Raw genomic sequence first — 24,361 nt, forward strand, 5'->3', positions numbered from 1 at the left:
GATTTTTCTGTTTCAGACCTAAAATAGAAATAGACATGTTTTATTGCTGTTTTAGGATTAATTAAAAGTGAGAGATGTGACTGTTTTACTTAATTCATACAGCATGTAAACACACTATAACATTAGGTCAATTTATAAATGACTACCAGGATAGGCTATGCATAGTTAGATAGATAGATAGATAGATAGATAGATAGATAGATAGATAGATAGATAGATAGATAGATAGATAGATAGATAGATAGATATGAATAATTGCAGTTTAAATTCCTTGTAATGTTTTCTCTTTCTCTCCTGATAATGCATAAACATTTTTTCTATCTGTGTAAATCAAATTGTATACAGTAATATGTTGTTGCTCAAGTCGTTAACATCTGATCTTTGCAGGAGATGGCAGCAACAAGGCCACAGAGAGCAAAAAGAAATCCTAAACATGATGCTTCTTATTATTGCAAGTTAGGTGAAGATAAGGAAGGATTTGATGTGAAGTATATTAATTCATTTAAAGGTGAGTTGCCAGAGTGTATTATGCAGAGGTTTTTATTTAACTGCACTTTAGGAGCATAGATCATGTTTTATGTTCATGAATTGCATATCTAGCTTGATATTTGAAGAGAAAATGTTCATGGATTGGTTTATAGAAATCATTTGTCGGTGAAGAAGCCATTTCACCACTTAATTGACAAAAAAAAAAAAAAAAATTACACACACAAATAACATAAATTAATCGATCAAAATAAGTTGTTAATTTAAATATAAATGTATTATTTACATTTATTCCTCTCCTTTGCTTATCATGTGTGCCTTTAGGTCGGGGTGTGTTCAGCTGCCGGCCCTTTGAAAAAGGAGATTTCCTCATTGAGTACAGAGGGGATTTCATTACTGAAAAGGAACAACAAAACCGATTAGCAATTTACCATGATGCACTCAAAGTCTTTTTGTTTGATTTCCAGTTTAATGGAAAGCAATTATGGTATGTAACTGTTGCAAGGCTTATTTTCTAAATTTGTATCTAGACACAGAGATGCAAACTTGGTTGCTCATCATCAGTAAAAGTAGTTTCAATCATGAAATGCATTGCCAGGATTGAAATTTTTACTGTTGAATATTTTAAGTTGTTGGAGAAATGTTCTTTAGACATGCTAACAATGAATATGCTCAATTCTTTCACTTACACTCTATAACTGTTATTGTATACTTGATATTTTAGTGTTGATGCTGCCAAAGAGGATGGTTCACTAGGGAGGCTGGTAAACGATGATGACAAGAACCCTAACAGCAAGATGAAAGTGATAAGAGTGGATGGAAGACCCCATCTTTGTTTATTTGCACTGAAAAATATTGCTGTAGGAGAAGAAATCACATACAATTATGGTGATTCTGACTGGCCATGGAGGAAAAAGGTATTTTAAACTCTGTAATAATACTATCATAAATTGAGTCATTATACCAGCTTTGAAAATAATTTTGAGGGGGTGTGTGAAGTTGCAACAAATATATTGTCAATATTGGGTTCTATATTGAGGAGGTCTCTGCTCTTTGTGTGTAGATACATCGACTCACATTCAGTGTCCATTCCTTAATTTTAGACGTCCATCGAGATGCAGAGCCCAGCTGCTGATGCGGACGCACGCAGTTCCTTTGCAGACATTATACCAAAGGTAATATTGATCTTTTAAACCTTCTATATTTTCAAAATATAGACTCATAAAACCAATATCCAGTAGTCTTCAGGTACACGAGATGTGTGTAATCCTCACCATGTAAGGTACAGACATCAGCAGGTCTGACTTAGGAAATGAGAAGTGTGGAAGAATGAAACTTTGGTTTAGAAACTTGCAGACACACGGATGTCCTGTGTATTCATCATCTAGTCTGGTACAGACATTAGCAGGTCTCTGCTCTTTGTGTGTAGATGCATCGACTCACATTCAGTGTCCATTCCTTAATTTTAGATGTCCATCGAGATGCAGAGCCCAGCTGCTGATGCGGACGCACGCAGTTCCTTTGCAGACATTATACCAAAGGTAATATTGATCTTTTAAACCTTCTGTATTTTCAAAATATAGACTAAAAAAACCAATATCCAGTAGTCTTCAGGTACACGAGATGTGTGTAATCCTCACCATGTAAGGTACAGAAATCAGCAGGTCTGACTTAGGAAATGAGAAGTGTGGAAGAATGAAACTTTGGTTTAGAAACTTGCAGACACACGGATGTCCTGTGTATTCATCATCTAGTCTGGTACAGACATCAGCAGGTCTCTGCTCTTCGTGTGTAGATGCATCGACTCAGATTCAGTGTCCATTACCTAATTATGCATTACGTAATATTGATCTTTTTTGATTTTGATATTCAACACCACAAGTTTCAGTTTGTGTCAAGTTTTTACCTCTGATAAAACTTCTTTTTGGACAGCACGACTGTGACCATGATTTACTCCCTGAAGAAATGTCAAGTTTGGAAAAATGTTACACATGTGGAGGACCTTATTCACCTCTGAAATGGAGTGGTTTGAGATGTAAAGGTAATTTTTTGAGAATTAAAGATAATCTTTTGAACATTATCCCCCCCAAAAAATCGGTCTAAACTAAGCTAACATGGCAAAGTTTAACATGTCTTTGTCACTTAGCAGCAGCTTTGACAGTCAAGCTTCTCCTTTTTTTTCGCCTTTTAAGAAATTGATTCTTGGAAATTTTGAAACAATTCTGAATCTTGATGAACAAGAATCTCTATTCCAATTTAAAAACTATTTTTTTCACCACCCCTACCCGTAACAGTGCTAAATATTCAAAATGTGGCATTTTAGGCTGTACTTTTCAAGTATTTACCATGACATTAATAACTATCATTTTAATTTCTTCTCTGTAGTTTGCTACCAGTCCTGGCACAAAAAGTGTTATTTTAAGCACGAGGTGAACATTGCTGGACCTCTTCCATTGGTACGTGTTTTAGTAGTTTTTCTTTGTTAAATATTGTTTCAAATGCATATACGCACACGTGTGTCGCGCGTGTGTGTGTGTAGATGTTAGGGATGTGAAATCTGTCTGGTCCCCAGATCATTCGATTGTGGCCACCGTCGGTCACCGATAGGCGATCCAGTCGTCCAAGAGGGCAGGCACAGTTATGTCATTAAAAAAAAAAAAAAAACTTGCCTGGTGCAAGAGCGACCTATCCAAGAGCAAGTTCCGTGCCGAAAAAAAATGCCAAGTCGGCTATTTGGGCATATTTTTAACTCTTCCCGAATTCCAATGGTGAGCCTAGTCAGCTGTAAGCAGTCACTTTTTTTATTTGCTTGCTTGTTTACGCCGTAACCCCCCTGACGCGAACGATGTGAGTATAAACCAGCTTTAGGTGCATTTAATTTACGCTGATGTCTCGATTTAATAAAGTTATTGTTGTTCAGTGCGTGAATTATTTCTTTTGTGACTGAAAAGAAAAATAATATAGCACACCACTTGTGGTGCAGGGAAGTTTATGGTAAACAAGCAAGAAGATTAAGAAAAAAGAGCCAACATCTGCGGCATGCTCCTCCGAAAAAAGAGGGAAGGAAAAAAAAGACGACTTTAACTTTCACTCTTCAGTTTTGTAGATCAACAGGCCGTGTATGCAGGCATGCTGCTCCACCAGAACCATTTTAAAAGTAACCTACACAGTACAGCGCAGGTTCTAGAGATTTTATGGCAGTAAATTAAAGATCTGCATTTGAATAAAATATATATATATATATATATATATATATATATATATATATAAACAAAATTTTCATCATTAACAGGCCTATGAAGAGCAAAGTGCGAGTGACGAGGCATCTTCAGATGAGGAATATGTCCCTGATTCCACAGCTCATTCCAGCAGTTCATTTGATGACAGATCAGATTCTACAACAGTCATTCCAAAACATTCGGAACTACAGAATTTTGAGGTCTCCACCAGCAAGTCAGCTTTCACAATGAAGAGTCGCCATAAAGAGAGTTTTGTAGAGGAGAGGGAGCCCTTTTGTGAAGCAACAAAATCATCGGAAGATGCAATCAGCACACGTCAGCCTGAAGTAACAGGAGTTACTGCAGAAGTAGGAAATGCTGATGCTGAAGGCACTAATGTTGATGATAACACCAATGCTAACACTGAACAGGTCTCAAGCACAACCTCCTCGCTCAGAAATAAAACTTACTGCTACATTTGTGGGAAACTACAGACAAAGTTTACACGTCATCTAAAAATTCACGAGAAAACACATGCAGACGTTGCTCAAGTTTTAAGTCTTCCCATGAAGTCCAAACAGCGGATCACAATGCTAATAAAGCTACGCAACAAGGGAAACCACAGACATAACTCAGAGGTCTTGGCAAGTGGAGTTGGACCACTAAAACTAAGACGCACATCAAAGAATAAATACAATGCAAAAGACTATATTCACTGCATGTACTGCCAGGCTTTATATCTCAGAAGAGATCTGTGGCGACATGCGAAAAAATGTTCTTCAAAACCAGGAGAGCCCGATTCAGAGATTGGAAAAAAGAGGGTCCTGTCTTTGGCTTCTATGAATGAGTCAGCTCTGTGTCAGCAAATATCCCCAGGTGTCTGGAACATGCTGTCTGTCATGAAAGACGATGAGATAACTTCAACTGTAAGAAGTGACTTCTGTGTTCTTCAGCTGGCCCAGTCTTTGTTTAACAAACATGGACAGGATCCTACTAAATACGACTACGTTCGCCAGACGCTCCGAGAAAGTGGAAGACTTCTGCTTACGCTTCGCAAGGATTTCTCAATACATACCTTAGAGGATGCTGTGAGACCTGCAAATTTTGATGTGGTAATCAAAGCTGTCAAGAAAGTGTGTGGGTATGATGAGGAAAAGCACTGCTACCGTACTCCAAGCCTTGCTCTTAAGTTAGGTCACTCGCTGCGGAAAGTCAGTGACATTTTACATTGCAGAGCACTGATGGCACAAGACAGTGTGCTGATCAAGTCAACACAGAGTTTCAAAACCCTCTATGCTACAAAATGGTCTGAACTCATCTCCCACACCGCTTTAACAACACTGAATGAACGGCACTTTAACAAGCCTTCCACCCTTCCTTTCACAGAAGATGTTCAGCGTCTCCACAGACATCTGGAGAAAACTACACAACAAGCGTTGAAGGACTTGGAGGACCACAGTTCACCAAAATTATATAGTGAACTTTGTAAAGCTACCATGGCAAATGTAATACTGTTTAACAGGAGAAGAGGGGGAGAAGTTTCAAAGATTACGCTGAATGGCTTTCTGGAGAGAGACACAAGTGCCCTGCACAAGGATGTCGCGTCTGGTCTGACGCAGTTTGAGCTTCACCTTTGCCAACACTTCAGTCGTGTTGAATTAAGGGGTAAAAGAGGACGGAAGGTGGCAGTCTTGCTTTCACCAGACATGGTGAAGGCCATAACATGCCTGATAGAGAAAAGAAAAGACTGTGGTGTTGTGGCAAACAACCTGTTCCTGTTTGCCAGACCTCATTGTCTGACTCCCTACAGAGGACAGGACTGTTTGAGGCACTATGCGAGTGAATGTGGGGCTGGAAATCCCGAGCTTCTCCGGTCGACACAGTTACGCAAGCACGTCGCAACTTTATCTCAGATCTTGAATCTGAAGAATCATGAGTTGGACCAAGTTGCCAACTTCCTTGGCCACGATATTCGAGTTCATCGGGAGTATTATAGACTTCCAGAGGCTACTACACAGCTGGCCAAAGTTTCGAAACTGCTGCTTGCAATGGAAAAAGGGTGTCTCGGAAGCCTTCAAGGCAAAACGCTTGAGGAGATTGAAATTGAAGGTAATACCATTTAAAGTAAAAATTGGACCTGTTTCTATCAAATATGGGGTTGCAACATGGAACACACATTGTGTATGTAAGCAATCTATAGTACTTTAACTCATAACTTGTATTACTTTGATGAATTATTTTGTTAGACAAGCTACAGTTGACTGATTCAAGCACCGAGAGTAAGGTCGATGCCGAGAGTGAGGTCGATGCCGAGAGTGAGGTCGTTGCCGAGAGTGAGGTCGTTGCAGAGAGTGAGGTCTTTGAAGGAAATTTCCCATATCTACAGACTGGTAAGTACAGTGATTTTTCTTGAATTTGTTTAATTTATGAAATCACATGACTAATATTAAACTTTATTACAGATTCTGCAGAGATGAATAGAACGAAGAAACCTGTTGAGGAACCTGCAGGCATGTATTTGTCAGGAGATGGTTTTACTTTTAACACTGTAACTATTTATGATGTATCCTTGACGAGTATTAATTTTACTGTCAAATTAGTTACTACAAAATCTTATTGCTATATTTCAGACAAAAATAAATTACATTTGTGACTGAAATACAAGAAAACCAATGGCAATTGACAGCTTTCACAGACTGCACACACAGTTGGTTTGCATTCTACAGGTTGTCTGAAATGAAGTCACATGCAAAGATGGTGAAGGCTTTAGTATGCTAATGAGATTTTTGAATGTTTCCTGTATTATTTTGTAAAAAGTTTGAACAAAACCAGGCTGCAGTAAACTGAGCAAACTTTACCTTTGTTTGCCTATGACAGGTTAACCAACTTGCTCTGTAATACTTCTATTCATCTTTTGTCATTTGTGTGTATGCGTTTAATGGAGTATATTAAATTTTATTACAGATTCTGCAGGACTGTTGATTGCTGGGCAACCTGTCAAGGAACCTCCAGGCATGTCTACGTCATCACAAGGTTAGCCCTTATCTTCAGTCTACTAATTTGTCTCCTTTTGATTGCTTTTATGTTATGAAAACTCAGTGGGTCGGGTTCAGATTTGACTGGAACATGCAGGTAACGGGTCAAACCCATCACCTGCAGATGATTACTTAGTTCAGTAATCATCTTAATGGGGGGTTGGTAAAACTGGAACTGTGCAGACTGCTTGACAGTATTTGAGATGCCCATCTACAACAAATAAATGATTACAGTAACCATTGTTGTTTTGTTTTTTAATCTTTTTTCTTTTCAGCACAAAGTAAAAAAGCAGATAGGAAGGGCAAAGTACCCAAAAGAAAACTGAAAAAGGACAAAATGCCCAGCAGAAAAAAAATGACCGAAGAATCTGGTAAATGCTGCCACACAAACGCAAGTCACTAAACACAAAGTTTCTTATTTACGAAAGCACAACTGAAGCATTGTTAAAAGAAAAGTAACACCACCACCTTAAAGTGGAAATGAAACAGTCAACCAACAGATTGAGTTCTGGTCTTATCAATAATTATATAACAAACAAGAAGGATATAAAAGAAAAATGTAGCAATGTTTTATGCTTTTATGACTAGGGCACTGCCATCTTGTAAACTGTGACGTCACCGGGATGGTTGGTGTTGCGATAAAATGAGATTCCCCTTGTAAGCAATACAGTTAGAAAGACAACAGAGTGATCGATGGACACTGGTGAGCCAAAGGAGAAGGGAAGTCCAGGCGGAGACCACTACTGTATTCCTGCTGGCTCTAAAAACAAGTATTCCTAAGTTTAGGTTGAAGATAAAACAGTTAATTTTCACAAACTCACTTGAACAGCAAGCAGTTCTGCTGCGCTGGATGCGACTCTGAGGGACACCCTCCCTGACTCCAGGGTCTGTTCTCTGGAGTCTGGATTTTCTTGAGAAAATTAGGAAAATTATCAGAAGACTTAGTCTGGTAAACTAGATGTCCACAGACTAAAGCCTAAAGCTGCTCTTGAGTATTTTTAATTTTACCGACTACAATCAGCAGTCGCTTCACGCTCGGCTGCGAAACGCTCCAGTGAGAGTTATCATCATCCGCAAAGAGCAGAGACCCAATCCTGAGGCCACCGAACCAGATCCCCTCGACACCTCAGCTGCGCCTAGAAATTCTGTTCATAAAAGTTATGAACAGAATCGGTGACAGAGGACAGCCTTGGCAGAGTCCAACCCGCACTGGAAACGATTCTGATGTACTGCCGGAAATGCGGACCAAGCTCTGACACCGGTCGTACAGGGACCGAACAGCGAGTCCGGCACTCCATACTCCTGGAGTACCCCCCACAGGAGTTCCCGGGGAACACGATCGAATGCCTTCTCAAAATCCACAAAACACATGTAGATTGGTTGGGCAAACTCCCATGCCCCCTCCAAGACCCTAAAGAGGGTGTACAGCTGGTCCACTGTTCCACGGCCTGGACGAAAACCACACTGCTCCTCCTCAATCCGAGGTTCGACTATCCAACGGACCCTCCTCTCCAGCACCCCTGAATAGACCTTACCGGGGAGGCTGAGGAGTGTGATCCCCCTGTAGTTGGAGCACACCCTCCGGTCCCCCTATTTGAAGAGGAGGACCACCACCCCAGTCTGCCAGTCCAGGGGGACTGTCCCCGATGTCCATGCAATGCTGCAGAGGCGTGTCAACCAAGACAGCCCTACAGCATCCAGAACCTTAAGGAACTCCGGGCCGACCTCATCCACCCCCGGGGCCTTGCCACCAAGGAGCTTTTTAACTACCTCAGCGACCTCAGCCCCAGAGATAGGCAGAGATAGATAGCTACCCCAGACTCTGCTTCCTCATCAGAAGACATGTTGGTGGGATTGAGGAGGTCTTCGAAGTGTTCCCTCCACCGCCTCACAATGTCTCGAGTCGTGGTCAGCAGCCCCCCATCCCCACTGTACACAGTGTTGACGGAGCACTGCTTTCCCCTCCTTAGCCGCCGGAAAGTGGACCAGAATCTCTTCGAAGCCGTCCGGAAGTCATTCTCCATGGCCTCTCCAAACCCCTCCCATGCCCGAGCTTTTGCCTCAGCGACCGCCGAAGCTGCGCTCTGCTTAGCCTGCCGATACTAATCAGCTGACTCTGGAGTCCCACAGGCCAATAAGGCCCGATAGGACTCCTTCTACAGGCACCGACGACCTTACGGCCACAGCTGCGGCTGGCCGCCTCGACAATAGAGGCACGGAACACAGCCCATTCGGACTCAATGTCCCCCGCCTCACCCGGGACATGGTTGAAGCTCTGCCGGAGATGGGAGTTGAAACTCTTTCTGACAGGGGACTCTGCCAGACATTCCCAGCAGACCCTCACAACACACTTGGGCCTGCCAGGCCTGACCGGCATCCTCCCCCACCATCTGAGCGAACTCACCACCAGGTGGTGATCAGTTGACAGCTCCGCCCCTCTCTTCACCCGAGTGTCCAGAACATGCGGCCGCAAGTTTGACGACACGACTACAAAGTCGAATATCGACTGCGGCCTAGAGTGTCCTGGTGCCAAGTGCACATGTGGACACTCTTATGTCTGAACAAGGTGTTCGTTATGGACAATCCATGACGAGCACAGAAGTCCAACAACAAAACACCACACGGATTCAGATCAGGGGGTCCGTTCCTCCCAATCATGCCCCTCCAAGTCTCGCTGTCATTGCCCACGTGAGCATTGAAGTCCCCCAGCAGAACAAGGGAGTCCCCAGAAGCAGTGCTCTCCAATGCCCCTGCCAAGGACACCAAAAAGGGTGGGTACTCTGTGCTGCTATTTGGTGCATAGGCACAAACAACAGTCAGTACCCGTCCCCCCACCCGAAGGCGGAGGAAGGCTACCCTTTCGTCCACTGGGGTAAACCCCAATGTACAGGTGCCAAGTTGGGAGGCAATGAGCATGCCTACACTTGCTAGGTGCCTCTCACCAGGAGCAACTCCAGAACCGAAGAGGGTCCAGCCCCTCTCGAGGACAGTTGTTCCAGAGCCCAAGCCATGCGTCGAGGTGAGTCCAACTATATTTAGCCGGAACCGCTCAACTTCGCGCACAAGCTCAGGCTCCTTCCCCGCCATAGAGGTGACATTCCACGTCCCTAGAGCTAGCTTTTGCAGCCGAGGACCAGACCGCCAGGGTCCCCGCCTCCGGCAACTGCCCAGCTCACTCTGCACCCGACCCCTATGGCCCCTCCTGTAGGTGGTGAGCCCACGGGAGGAGAGGCCCATGTCTCCCTTTCGGGCTGTGCCCGACCGGGCCCCATGGGCAAAGGCCCAGCCACCAGGCGCTCGCCCACCTCCAGGCCTGGCTCCAGAGGGGGGCCCCGGTGACCCACGTCCGGGCAAGGGAAACCTTGGTCCTTGTTTTTCAATCATCATAAAGGCCTTCTGAGCCGCGCTTCGTCTGGTGTGAAGCGGCTGGGATGAGAATCAGCACCTCCAAGTCCGAGACCATGGTCCTCAGCTGGAAAAGGGTGGAGTGCTCTCTTCGGGTCTGCGATACGGTCCTGCCCCAAGTGAAGGAGTTTACATATCTCGGGGTCTTGTTCACGAGTGAGGGAAGAATGGAGCGGGAGATCGACAGGCGAATCGGTGCGGCGTCCACAGTAATGCGGGCTCTAGATCGGTCTGTCATGGTGAAGAGGGAGCTGAGCCAAAAGGCGAAGCTCTCGATTTACCGGTCGATCTACGTTCCTACCCTCACCTATGGTCATGAGCTGTGGGTAATGACTGAAAGAACGAGATCTCGAATACAAGCGGCCGAAATGAGTTTCCTCCGCAGGGTTGCCGGGCTCTCCCTTAGAGATAGGGTGAGAAGCTTGGTGAACCGGGAGGGACTCGGAGTAGAGCCGCTTTCCCTCCACATCGAGAGGAGCCAGATGAGGTGGCTCGGGCATCTGGTCAGGATGCCTCCTGGACGCCTCCCTGGTGAGGTGTTCCGGGCACGTCCCACCGGAAAGAGGCCCTGGGGAAGACCCAGGACACGCTGGACAGATTGCATCTCTCGGCTGGCCTGGTAATGCCTCGGGATCCCTCCAGATGAGCTGGTGAATGTGGCCGGGGAAAGGGAAGTCTGGGTTTCCCTACTTAGGCAGCTGCCCCCGCGACCTGACTCTGGATAAGCGGCAGAAAATGGATGGATGGATGGATGGATGGATGGATGGATGGATGGATGGACAATCAGCAGTTCTGCTGATGGGTGGGTCAGCAGCATCAGTCCATACGAACATCAGTACTTGGCTCTCCGCCTCCATCCCTCTTATTAAACACACCGCAAACGCCAACACTCATAAATCCCGTCCTCACAGCCTGCTAATGACTGGAGCAGCTCTGCAGAAGGCTTGCTCTGTATCTTACCCGGACTCCCCGTTTTCCATGGCAGCTTTGGGTAATACCAATGCTGTGCTCTAATCGCCCAGCAGCCTGGATTCTTTGCATCTTTTCCGTCATATCACTGTCCCGCCATAGCATTTATGTTATGTTACAATTAAACCACCGGAAATTGCTAAAGTTGGTTAGCTTGGCCAGTGTCTCCCCTTCGGATCTCCCTCAGTGACAGCAGTCACCTTCAAAATGTCCACCTCCCAGTACAGTAATCCAAATGAGTGAACATTTATTATGTACGATTCACTGCGCATGACACGGTACATGTCACCTCCTGACAGCAGCTTCATGCCTAGCATCGCTGAACAGCAGCCACTACTACAGGTGCTGCAACCCGCTCCGCCCTGAGACCAGCAGCACCGGCTTCACGTTTTTGTTAGTTTTTTAGCACCGGCTTTTCCTCATCCTCTTCTTGTCGGCATGTGGGCTGGAGAGCATTGGCAACGGGATCTGGATGCTTGATTGGCCTTTCAGCTTCGCCTTCCATCGTATTCATCTTCTAAAATGTGTTACAGCTTGTTAGTTATAGTGTAGAGTAGCTGGTGGTATCTGTGGATTATTGAATTCACAGAACGCGAACCAACCCATGATGTCAGAGCTTGCAAGGTGGCGGCGCCCTAGCTATAAAAACATAAAACTTTGCTACGTTTTTCTTTTATATGCTTATATTTATATATTTATTGATTAGACCAGGACTCAATCTAGTAAATAAAGTTAGGGTTGTTGACCGTTTCATTTCCACTTTAAGGCAATATGGTGACCATTCTCATCTAATAGTAGAGTTTTCACTGATTTCTTTCTTTTTTCCAGTTTCTGTCGGAGTTGGTAGGAGAATACAAAAGCGTCCATGGTCTTCCACGGAGGTTGCCGCAGTCATGAAACATTTTAGCAGACACATAAAAACAGGAAAACTGGCCACTATGATAGAATGCCAGCAATGCATGACAGCTGAAGATCCTGCTCTGTCTCATCGCTCTATTCAAAACATACAAGACTTCATAAGGAATCGGGGCGTGACTTTGAAAAGAAAACAAAATTCTGAATAAAACTGGAGGGGTGTAGTAGGGTAAAGGGGTGGGGGGCAGACAACTGGAATGCTTAAGGATCTAAAATCAGTAATCTCTGTTCTGATAACTACTGCTACACAATTTAGATGTTTCAGCTTGTGGAGGTGGCAAGTACGGGTAGCGTATTGTTGTCACGGAGGAAAATACATTTTCGAGCGCTATCTCGTTATAACATGATAATTACATTGTACAAACATGATACTTGTATTGTACAAACGTGATATTATATTGTACAAACGTTATAATTATATTGTACAATGTATGACATTTGTACAATATAATTATCACGTTATAACGTGAAAGTGCTTGAAAATGTATTTTCCTCTGTCACAGCAATACGCTTCTGTAGGAAGGGGAGTGACTGACCCATTATCAGGGTAGAGTGGTTGTTCAACAGTATATGTAAGCATATGTTCAACAGTATATCGTTTGGTGTGGCTGACTTAATTTTAATCTCTCGCAAAAGGAATCAGTTTTATTTGTTGGAAAAAAAACAAGTTAAATATTTACTCTGTGTTTTGTCAGTTGGTTTAACAGTGGACATTTCATTTTGCCATTATGTTCACACATGGGATTCTGTAGCTCTTAATCACTGTTTAGCCATGTCCCATTTATCCATGTTTGGCCCTTTTAATGCACAAAAATAACATGTTTGTGTATGTATATGGCCATGGTCCTGGTAAATAAAGTTGGCCCTGACAATTACTGTTTTTGTAATGGGCGGAGCTAAGCACCTCATTATCTCTGTCCTCTTAATTCAGCATGGTGTCAGGTTCTTATATTTTGAGTTCTGATGTGTGTATTCAAACTTTGAAGTGAGATTTGTGATGTATAGCTGAAATAGATTTTTTTAAGATTTACTAGAACTTCCTAGCATAAGCAGAAAGCAGTGTCCCTCTAATGTAGCAAAAAACTGGTTTGAAAAATTTGTCCTGTTAATGACTGAAAACCAGTTTGTGTGTGTGTGTGTGTGTGCGTGTGTTTTTTTTTTTTTTTTTTTTTTTGTTGTTTTTTTTTGTTTCTGCAAAACTTCTCCCATATACTCCTTATGTTAACTCACTGCAGTTACCCGGTGTTTGTTTAGGTGTCATAGGTGTTGTCTTCTCCTAGCATAAAAAATGTTGTAGCTAGTAAAGAAACAAGATCTTTATTGGAAATAAGGAACAAAGCGGAAAGCAGCCTTCAAGCATGATTTCTAGGCCAATACTGATTCTGTTGCAGTGGCATGTTAAACAGAGCAACACCAAGTAAGATAAATGAAGATCATTGTAAGCAGTGCTCATTATAATTCAATAGCTGAATCTTTTTCTGCTTTTCACCTCAACAGTTAAATCAATAGAAAATATTCTTTACACTGCTAGTGTAGAGCCTGGTGTACTGAACCAAGACACTGTTGGTCTTTAATGGATGTCGCTATACTGTTACTTCATCTCACTAAAATAACCTGATCATCATTTTTGCTGTGTTGTGTTATATCTACACTGTTGGGTTTCCTTAGTTCTTCTTAATGTATCCTTATTTCATTTTTTTACAACTTCATATAAGCATGTTTAGTCATTCAGTTATTGTATGGTCAATAAAAAAAGCATCTAATGGTCTTTTACACAAATCAATATTTGCTGTGAAAACTATTCTGATTTGCCACATGTACATTTATAGTGGGGACACCAAGCTGAATATGAAGACAGAAAATACTTTGTAATCTCAGTTGTCAAAGCTCCACAATTTGTGTACCTACATGCATCTTCACTTTCTATTAGGCTTTGAAGTTGAATTCCTATACTTACTTACAACATTCATCAGTCAATAAAGTCTTGTTTTATAACCGTATGCGTTGTTACCACGCAGAGTTCAAAGAGAGGAGATGGTTTCAAAATAACTCAAAAGACAGTTTTAAATGACCTGGTTCATTAATTTCTGGGCCAACAGGAAAAATGTATCTTGGAGACAAGAGGGTAAAGGCCAACATGTTCTATTCTTTCAGCCTAATGAGTGGTCAGACCTCCACAAGGTGACATTGATTCATCACCATCGGACATCCTTTTACTTTTTCTCTTTACTCTTTATTTTCTTTACCATTGTGTCCTCCATACAGGACAGGAAAGCTGCAGTCTTACCCCAAAATGGAAATCTTTAAAGGCACAGTTCTAATTAAAGCCGATGTTTAAATACCTTCACTAATCCATGCACCATTGTAGTGTATTAAGACTCCATAATTGATTGGACAGAGTGATTCAAAGAGCCAGCAAAGGCAAACTCATTAGAAAAGATCTGAAAGATGCCCTTTGTTGATGGCTTCAGATGGTCTTTACCTTGTTTGTTTACTTGACCGAAAATACATTTTTCTAAATGGCGGATAAATATAGGTGATGTTACAAATGGCGAATCATTAGACAGACAGGTGTATGCAACCCTCGCTGTACATTCTGATTAGTGTCACCAGCAGTGAGAAATAACAGCTTTCAAATGAAGAAGCTGCCATTGATATTCTCACAAGGATATGAAGAATAATAGTTATTATGGAGTTATTATGTAAATTAACAGGAAATACAGAAAAGTGGTTGCTTATCCTGGTCGGACAGGACTGAAATTTAAAGCAATTTTAACAAGCACAACCTCAAAGAGCTCCTGATAACATTAGAAATGCATCAGTCATATGCCTCTAAGGAGATTTTATGGCCATATATCCCACCAGATGAAGGCTTCAAAGAAGACCCAGGACTCAAGAAAAAGATTTTTACTTTTTTCTTTTTTTCTTTTAGCTGACTTGTGAACACCTCTATAATCAGTTTTAATTTTGCTGACTAAAAGTTTTTGTTGACTCATTTTTTTTCCTAATAAAAACTAGATGATATCCTTGATAAGAAGATAAAATCTATGACACAATCCACTGACCCTTTCTCGAACAAATAAAAATGAGGTGAAAATATTAAAAAGATTAAAAAGAGAAAATATTCAGTAAGATCTATTTAGGTTATGTGGAAAGGTGGGACAAGTTAGGAAGGAACCCAATCAGACTTTTTTGTTTCAGTCAGAATTTTTGTTTGTGGTAAATAAACACATTTGATTAAACCTGGGGAAGATGGTAAAGCTGGTTCTATTCTACTCTTATCAAACTACTGCAGCTAAATGTCATGGGAGAAAAAGAATCAAGAGGATAGAGTTAACATTTTATGTCAAGTTGATACTTAATTAATTCTGTGGACAGACTATCGCTTGTGGAAAAGCACAAAAAGTATATAGCAACATTTCATTGGCCATTCTGAAATCCATGCAAAGCTAAAAATGCTTAAGCTAACATGTCATGAACTGCAGAAGCTTTTGCAAGACTATAAAATTGCAAGCGTACAAGCTGTCATTAATCTGAGATGAAAATCAACAACTGATTTGCCCATTTTTAAAAAAAAGTTATAGGTGTTCGGAGAAAAAAAAAATCACATTCATTTCACTATAATAGATATATATTACCCATACACCTTATATTATTAGTATTATTATTATTAATACATATATATATATATATATATATATATATATACATATAGAATAGAATAGAAATACTTTATTAATCCCTTCAGAGAGCCCTCAGGGAAATTTGGGTACCAGTAGCAATACAACCCAACTGTAAAGCAGGACAAGCACAAGACACAATATATACAGGTACAAAGCAAAATAGAGACAAATAGAATGCAATAAATATAACAATAATAATAAGATAAGTTAATAAAACAATATAAACAAGCATTGCACACAGTAGAGGTGGTACAGATTCCCAGTTCACTATTGCACATATAAGTTATTGCAACTGTTTGTATGGGTTATTGTACATGTGTTCTATCAGGCGGACTGCACAACTTCCTCTCCCCCCTCCTTCTCTCCCTCCTGCGTAATGCAGAGTTGTACAGTTTGATGGCTCGGGGGACAAAGGAGTCTCTGAGCCGGTTGGTCCTACTCTTGTGGAGGAGCAGCCTGTTACTGGTCAGGCTTCTCTGTGCACTGATGACAGTGTGCAGAGGGTGACTGGCATCATTCACATTAGCCAGTAGTTTTTTTTAGTGTTCTCCTCTCTGCCACTGTCACCATGGAGTCCAGCTTCATACCAACCACAGAGCCCGCCTGCCTGATGAGTTTCTTTACAGGTGAAGCATCTGTTTTTGTCTGTTTTGGCTGTACAAATGTAGCAGTTGCCTTTTGTATTTTTGTTTAATTTTTCTTCTCCTTACTCCTTCTTGTTATCTCACTCACCTTCCCCTGTTTCCCCTCATCAGTTTCAGTATTATAATGGAATTTAGAAATATCCAAATTTAAAACAACAAATCGTTCTTAAAAAAAAAAAAAAGAAATAACTAAATTAAAAGAGGGAGCACTGTAGAAAGTGGAGGTCTTTGATGCCATAAAATGCACCACAGCTGCTGCTTCTTTTTTGTTCTTTTTGCTGATCACACATGAGCTATACTGCACAACACTGCCCCTGTGGTTTCTGGTGGTACTGTTACATTTGTTACATAAAAGTATGCACCTGCAAGTACTCTGAAAATGGAAATAAAAGAGGCAGAGAATGGACAGAAGGCTCCAACCATAGGCTCCATGGATGGATGGATGATGGTCCCTGAGACACACAGGTCTCCACAACCTTGGAAAAGTTCTCTGGTTTCTAACACATTTACAGGGGATGTGGAGCTTTAAAAAATAAAGAAAGCAAACTTTCATGTTTAAAAGAAAATTGTGTGCTGAACTAAGACTTCTCCACAACTACAATGAAGATGGTTTGGTAATCTTTGTCCACACTGGAAGAGAAGGAAACTTTCTTTTGTTGATCCACCAGACACCAGCTTGAATGCAGCCTTATAAATTAGGGGAAAAGAAAGAAACTATGACCCCATGCAGAGAAAAGGAATGAAAGTAAGGAAAAATGTCTTAGTCTCCGATACCCCTGAGTGGTCATTGATCTACAGGCTCTTATTCAAGTTCAGTATTAAACCACCCTCGAGTCCATGGCCAGCCGGTTCTCCTTACCCGATTTTCCAGACACCCAATAATAATAGAAAGTGTTTTGCCACGAGGCCCCAATCTTGCCTCTAGCGTTTATCCCATCTTCCCTCTCACTATTTCTGCAGCCCTTTCCTCACCTCTGTTTCACTTTGACTTTTTCTTTTTTTTCCCCCTTAAATCTCTGTCTCCTTCCTATACCGTATTGTAAAGGGATCTTTTGTGTACCTCTGATGGAAAGACCACTCTCAGACAAAGACAGCTAACATTGTGGAACAGGAACAACAAATAGGATCTTTTGTGGGCATTCTGAAGGTGCTCTTTCATCAACAACAGACAGAGGAAGGGAAAATAAAGAAGAGGAGTTAAAGGGGTTGAGTTTGAGTAAGATTTATCATCATAAAATCAATGGCTTTCAAAGAAAAGTTAACCATGGTTTTTAAAGAGCATGTGTTTTGTAATATTAAGATTTATACTATATCTCAGATTATGTGAGATCAATTACAGTGTATTCAGTAACATAGTGTAATACACATAGATGTATCTGGATTTTAGTATCAGATCATTTGTTCAACCAAGCATTTTAGAGGAAGACATGTTTTGACACATTAATAAATGATTGCCAACCCATAGATAGTACTGTACAGCATTTGTGTACAAAGAATGTGGATACTGAACAGCTGAGTATAGTGCTGTAAAGTAAACAGGCAACATCTAGAAATGGACACAACACTTAATCTTTTCACTGTAGAATAGATCTTTGTACTTTTTTAAAAATGTGGGTATTGGATAAAATATGTGGCACCAATCAAATCAAATAAACAATTTCAATTACTCATCCCAAAATTGCCAAAAGTATTGGAATGTCTGCCTTTACATGTAAGTGAACTTTAAAAACAAGTGAACATCCCTTTCTTAATCCTTGGGGCTTAATATGTACTTTGTTCACCCTTAGCAGTTATAACAGCTTTGACTGTTTTGGGAAGGCTTTCCACAAGTTTAAGAAGTGTATTTATGGGCTCAGGCACAGATATTTGATAGTAATGTCCAGCTTTGCAGTCTTGGCTGTAATTAATTCTAGAGGTGTTTTATCGGGTTAGAGTCAGCAGTTTGTGCAGGCCAGTCAAGTTCCTCTACACAACGCTTGTAATAATAATAATAATAATATTAATAATAATAATAATAATAATATAAAGAATATATGCCTTGGATAGCTTGTCACAGCTGTATTTTAAGCCATACAGCAGCACTTATTTCAGAAGAGACAGAAAAGAAGCATGGAGACATGCAGTACTTCCATCAAGCTTGTTTGTGAGTGTTAAGAGATGGAAGCTTAATCTGAAATGTCAATTCTAAGCAATAATATGCCTAAGAAATTACTACAATGATGATTCTGATTGTTCAGCTCTGCACGTTTCTGCAATGGATATGCAATTTTTAGCATAACGCTGGAACAGGAAACAGATATTTTTGTAGGTGTCTGCTGGTGGGAGTATGCTTACCTGTGTGCACACAGCATGAAGAGGCACGTGAAGATGGTGTGTAAATAAGATAAATAACATTAGGCTGTTTAGCTTGGATGGAAAAGAAAATACTAAATTTAAACATGTTTTTCAGAAAGTTACCTTAAATTAATTTTATTGTGACATGTAGGTGCTATATGAAAAACATAGGTGGCTGTTGGGGATCAGGGTGTCCCATTATTGTGGTACTATAAGTAGGAGACTGCTTCAGAATTATAATAGTTTAGACAAAGTTAGGTATGCAAAATCCACAGTGTACCCACTTAATTGCTCCATCAATACAAGTAAGCTTTCAACAACAACAACAAAAAAAATTCCCTCAGCTTGACTCTTCCTGGCAACTGAACCTTGCCATCTTTTCCTTTGAGGTGTTGTGGCGTTGTAGCTGTCATAATGGATGAAACAAAAGCAGTTGCTAAGGTTTAGAAATATCTCAAAATTCATTAGCCAGTTTTCTGGTGAACTGGCTGGTGATGTTTTCTTTTCAGGCAGAGTTAAATTCAACCTTGTTTGAATCCAGATTGACAGGGTCATTTAAATGTAATGCTTCCTTTATTTTTTATTTTTATTATTTCTTTTTTTTCCCCCAAAGTTGAGGTAGGTTTGTATGGTAGTGTATTTCTGTGGGTGTTTGTGTGTTTAAAGTGCAAACAAGTTTCAGTCCAAAAGTTTAAATCTTAACTCTCAACAACAAGCAGAGTTGCTCCATAAATCATGTTGACAGGTTTCTTGTTGATAAGTGCTGCTTTTCTTCACTGTGCTGTTTGGTTTGTGAACCTTCAGCTGACCAGCAGCTCCCTGCTCGTGTTCCACATGGGAAATTTCCCTGAAAATTTCCAAAAGAGTGTAATGTTCTGCTACTTACTGCAGGAACAGTTTTGTCACATTTAAGTGAATGCATGCTGCTTGCACAAGGAGACTATAAGAACACATTCATGAGAGTGTCCGTCATTGATGCATTCAAAGAACTCCAAAGTTTGTCATACAAGGCAAGGCAAGGCAAATTTATTTGTATAGCACATTTCATGTACAGGACAATTCAAAGTGCTTTACATAAAACATTTCAGCAGGGTGCAGAAAGCAATACAACCTCCTTGCTCTGAAAATATATCGTTTTTTCTTTAAAAAATCTGCTCCTCTTTTCAAGTTTAGTATTGCAAGTTTAAATCTCCAGTGCTTAGGCTTTGTCTCTTTTTCTCACATTCAGACTCGTTATCTGCTCTCTCAAAACTTCTGGTCTTTTTTCTTCTCTCTTTGGTTGCTGAATGAGCTGTCTGTCTAACATGTTTCAGCCAATAGAATACTAGATAAATACTGACTATGCAAATCGTCACCACCTTCTTCGGGGTGCGCTCTAGTGTCCCAGCAAGGCAGCAAAGTCACCACCAATTTGTCACCGCCATCAAACAAGTTCCTTAAGTCCTTTAACCAAAGAATCAGGATTTTCAAGATAAACATGGACATTGTCAGCAAAACAGTGAAAAGATAGTGTGTACTTTTCAAAGATAGAACCTAAGGACAGCATGTACAGTGAAAACAATAATGAACCATGTATTGACCCTTGTGGTAAACCACAGGTAAGAGGAGCAACAGTAGAAGAAAAGTCACTAATTTGTACAGAGAAAGATCTGCAAGATTAATAAGCAAGCCCTGTACTGCTAAAGCCCTGCAATGGACAGGTGACCTGTCCAGGCTGTACCCTGCCTCTCACCTGATAAAATGCTGGAATAGGCTCCAGCTTCCCTACAACCCATAATCGACAAAGCGGCACAGATAATGAATGAATGAATGTACTGCCAAATGGGATAAAGGAAGAAATGAATGACAGTGTCAGAAGCTGCTGTCAGATCGAGAAACACTAAAATAGCAGTTTCCAGACACCACACTAAAAAGAAGATCATTAAATACTCATAAAAGGATAATTCCTGTGCCTAGACCAAAACCTGGCTAAAGTTTCTCATAAATATTAAATTAGTCTTAAAACACTTGTAAAAACCATTCTGTCTAAGACCACTGATGTGAAAGGTAAGAGAACAGTGGTAAGTTGTTGTTTTTTTTAAAAAAAAAAAAGAGGTTGGACAATGGCATCTTTCCAACAAGATTTCAACTGACTGAAAACAGAAGGGCACACAGGAGAAATTGGGTGCTCAATTGCAGAAATAGGAAAGTTTGAGAGTTTAGAATTTTTTCTAAAAAAATCTAAGAAAGTCCTTACAGACTGCACCAGAAGACTCTGTTTCAGGGCTATTCACTTCAGTCCCTGGAGGAACTTTGTTTAGTCAAACTAAATGAATCAAACAACCAATGAAGTTCTGCATAATTACTCATTAATTTGAGTCAAGTGTGTTGGAGCAGTGACACATTGAAAACCTGCAGGATTTTGGCCCTCACAGGACTGAATTGAACAGTTCTGCTCTATTTGCTTTATACTCTGAGGATTGATAAGAAAGTTAAACATATTTAAAAGAGTTTAAGTTAAATTATTGTTAGCAATAAGATTGGATAAAAAGTCTGCCTCCTTTGTCATTTTGTATTGTCCAAAGTTCTGTGGAGAACTTCATGAGAGACTTGAAGTTTGTACTACTTTATATATATATATATATATATATATATAAAGGGTCTACTTTTTTTTATAATTTTTTTTTAAGTCTCTGACCAAAACTTTGGTTTGCAAACATAGATGTTAAAATCACAGACTATTAAAAAATAATCATATTTCAGTCCAATCTCAGCCACAAATTTTCTAAAATCCTGGATATAATCCTTATCAAATTAAGGAGGATGGTACAGCACAACCCAAAACACAGTCATGGGGAAATGCAGTTCAAAGACATGAAATTCAAGGCTTGCACAGCTGTCCAACTGTACTTCCTAGCAATGAAGTGGATTTAAATATTAAGGCTAACCCCTCACTTTTACTAGTGCAGTGTTATGGCCCTTGGCCTGTCAGCCTGGTGCCGGTATTGAAAACAGCTGTGTCTTGCTGCAGCCTGACGACTGCCATCAGGAGCTGCTCCTCTTCGTCACTCTCCTCCAGGGACGTCGCCTGGCCTGGGCATTCCCGGCTCTAGCCCCGAACATTTCACATCAAGCCCCGAATGTTTTTTCATCCCAGAAGGAATAGGGTTACATTCTCTCAGCCGCCTTATAACATTAAAGAAGATGGTAGTTTTGTAATTTCCTGGCTTATGTGAATGCAACACAGGTACAATATGACCAACCACAGAGGAATTTTCTGGAAGCGGGGAATCCTCCATGTTGGCTGACAGCCCGGCGTTTTATCCCTAATCTGAACTCTGGTGTTATTTCGAGCGGTCATTATTAGCGGTCAAAAATGGACATCAGACGGTTTTTTATTTAGAGAAGAGAGAAACTCTTCAGTTGTGGTCGCTGCTATTGGGCAGCAAGACTCTGGCCAACACACGAAACAGGTAAACCACAAATAATTTAAACCCTGTACATCTTAAAATTAAATGAACATTAGGCAGATCATTCGTGACAGTACTTAATACTTCGAAGGTTAAGCTAGCTGTACTAAACCGTTAGCCCTGCCCTTTTCTGTTCTACACATTTGCATTAAATCCAGTGAAGTCTACGTATTTCGCTGGTTTACCCGCTACTGTGAGTGTGTGTGCGCGCGCGCATGCGTACATGTGTTTGTGTTGTAGTAGATGGAAACGGCTTTCCCAGTGTTGGATGTTCGGTTTCTAGATGCTGTTTTAGTTTAAATAAAGAACAGCTTTATTATAAATTTATTTACTAATGTTTTTGTTTACCTCCAGGTCACTGGCTGGTCATAGTTAAAGAGTTTTAAAGAGTGTTTTACATTTTGTGTTGCTCACAATACATTTATATTTGGAATACAAAACCAGTCTTTCATGATCTCACCTTTGTGTGGGTGTTTACTTTATGTATTAAAGAGGTTGGTGGTTCTTGTATGTGTGTGTTGCTACAGGACAGGGATGTTCGAGACTGGGAAGGAAAAATCAGAGTATACCACTAGTTTAAACTAGGCTATACTACTGAAAAAGTAGTAATGGTAAAGATGGAAAACAGCAAGTGAAAGAAGGAAAGAAGGGAAATGATGGAAGGAAAACAGGTGATGAAGCCTGTAGGGAAAGAAGGAAGAGACAGATGAGATGATAGAAAGGGACAGTAAATACTACAGCATCATGTTTATTCTGGAAATTGCAAGTGACTGAAAACAGTTCACGTTCATCATTTTGTGGCAGAAGATGTGCACTAAAGAGCAGGTTGTGGAGATAAACAGCAGATGTCTGGAAAAGTAAAAGTTTAATACGGATTTTAGAGATCTTGTTTACATTGTCACGTTTAAGATTGAAAATAAATACATATCGAAGCACACATTACAGTATTTGGCTTTAAACAAAGTGACACAGTGCTCAAGAAGCTTAAATAAAAAGCTGTTTTTACTGTGTTGGTTCACTGAGATTTCTTTAGGAGGGTGTGGGCTCAGCCCCCAATGTTCCCAGGTCCAGGAAACGCCCCTGCTCTCCTCCGTCAGGATTGGTCGCCTGCGGTTCCGGGATCTCCTGAAGGGGCAGCGCTTCGTGGACTCCTCGCCCATAAAAGCCCAGCAGCGCCATTATTCATGGCAGCTGTGTACCGTGGGCACACAGTTTGCCGGCTTTGGGATTAAACTCTTTCGTGTTGTTTCCCTGTGTGGGTTTAGCATTGGCTGTGAGAATTGTAAGAGCTTTCGTTTGGCAGAACTTGTGGTTTAGAGAAAAGACTCTCTCGATTTCAGTTTGTATTAAGTATTTGTTAGTGCGGGTTTTGGTTTATTAATTTTTGATCGATTTGTTCATTGTATGGTAAACCTGAAAAAGGACACTTTTTGTTATTTCTAGCCGGACATGGTATATTTTCGTTTATAGGAATTTACCCTTTATTTGTTTATTGAACCCGGTTGTGCAATTTGTTTATAGGAAACTGTATTTATTTATTTATTTTAATACAACTTTTTTTATTTACACCATTTTGACTTGAGTCTGGTCCGGTTTGTTATTGACCCTTTTTACCCCTGGACAAAAAGAGGTCATAACATGCAGGATCCGCAGGGAGTTCAGACAGTTACACTGTGGAAAAAGTTCTATGAATCTCACCATTTTGAAGCCAGGTATCCAGCAGGAACATAAAATCCAACTCACATTTAGTGAAAAAGTCATTCAGAATGGTAAGTAGATAAGGCTGACAGGAAGACAGGAATTGTTCCGTTTAAATAGACCATTGCAGATCAGATGAAAATGTTTGATATGTGGCATGAAGAGTATTAAGGCATTCTGCATGGGATGCAGTGGAGTAGCTGGAGTTGTCTGCCTTAACCAGCTCACAGGTGTCATTTCATTTATGCTAGACAGAAACAAATATATTTAAGAGCATTAAGAACTCAGTTATTTTGCACCCTGAAGTGTGGAGGGCCGAGAGGAAAGAGAGAGTATTTATTAAGCTTTACTGGTGGTTTTATGCATGAGCAAAGAAATGCATGGCATAATGGCAATATTCCAGAGACCTTAATAATGTAGGGATCTTTATCAGAGCAAAATCATGGCAAGAAAAGAGAAATTATAGAAAATGATAGATTTAAGAAAATAGTCAGATATCTAGATTTTATTTTAACATGTATTTCG

The 24,361-nt window shown here is 40.7% G+C and overlaps 1 protein-coding gene across 3 annotated transcripts; it reads left to right on the forward strand.

Moving 5' to 3' along the window:
• Nucleotides 1-390: 390 nt before the first annotated feature.
• On the forward strand, nt 391-12,934 carry LOC121654322 (N-lysine methyltransferase KMT5A-A-like). Of its 3 annotated transcripts, XM_042008408.1 has the most exons (6): nt 391-508; nt 811-973; nt 1,211-1,403; nt 1,590-1,661; nt 1,956-2,027; nt 11,942-12,934. In XM_042008408.1, exons 1-6 carry the CDS (start codon nt 391-393, stop codon nt 12,008-12,010), a joined length of 687 nt encoding a protein of 228 aa, XP_041864342.1. In that variant the 3' UTR covers nt 12,011-12,934. The 3 variants fall into 3 exon arrangements, 2 of the variants coding, with proteins under 2 accessions (XP_041864342.1, XP_041864344.1); XM_042008410.1 differs by lacking the exon at nt 1,956-2,027; XR_006012933.1 differs by lacking the exons at nt 391-508; nt 811-973 and having other exon boundaries at nt 1,349-1,403; nt 1,550-2,027.
• The last annotated feature ends 11,427 nt before the right edge of the window (nt 12,935-24,361 follow it).

The sequence above is a fragment of the Melanotaenia boesemani genome, chromosome 15, assembly GCF_017639745.1.
Source record: "Melanotaenia boesemani isolate fMelBoe1 chromosome 15, fMelBoe1.pri, whole genome shotgun sequence".
In the NCBI taxonomy this organism is placed as follows: Eukaryota; Metazoa; Chordata; class Actinopteri; order Atheriniformes; family Melanotaeniidae; genus Melanotaenia; species Melanotaenia boesemani.

Coding starts and splice junctions, on each gene's coding strand:
- LOC121654322 (XM_042008408.1), top strand. CDS start 391: ATGGCAGCAACAAGGCCACAGAGAGCAAAAAGAAATCCTAAACATGAT. Junction 974..1,210: donor TTTAATGGAAAGCAATTATG/GTATGTAACTGT, acceptor TTGATATTTTAG/TGTTGATGCTGCCAAAGAGG. Junction 1,662..1,955: donor TTGCAGACATTATACCAAAG/GTAATATTGATC, acceptor CCTTAATTTTAG/ATGTCCATCGAGATGCAGAG.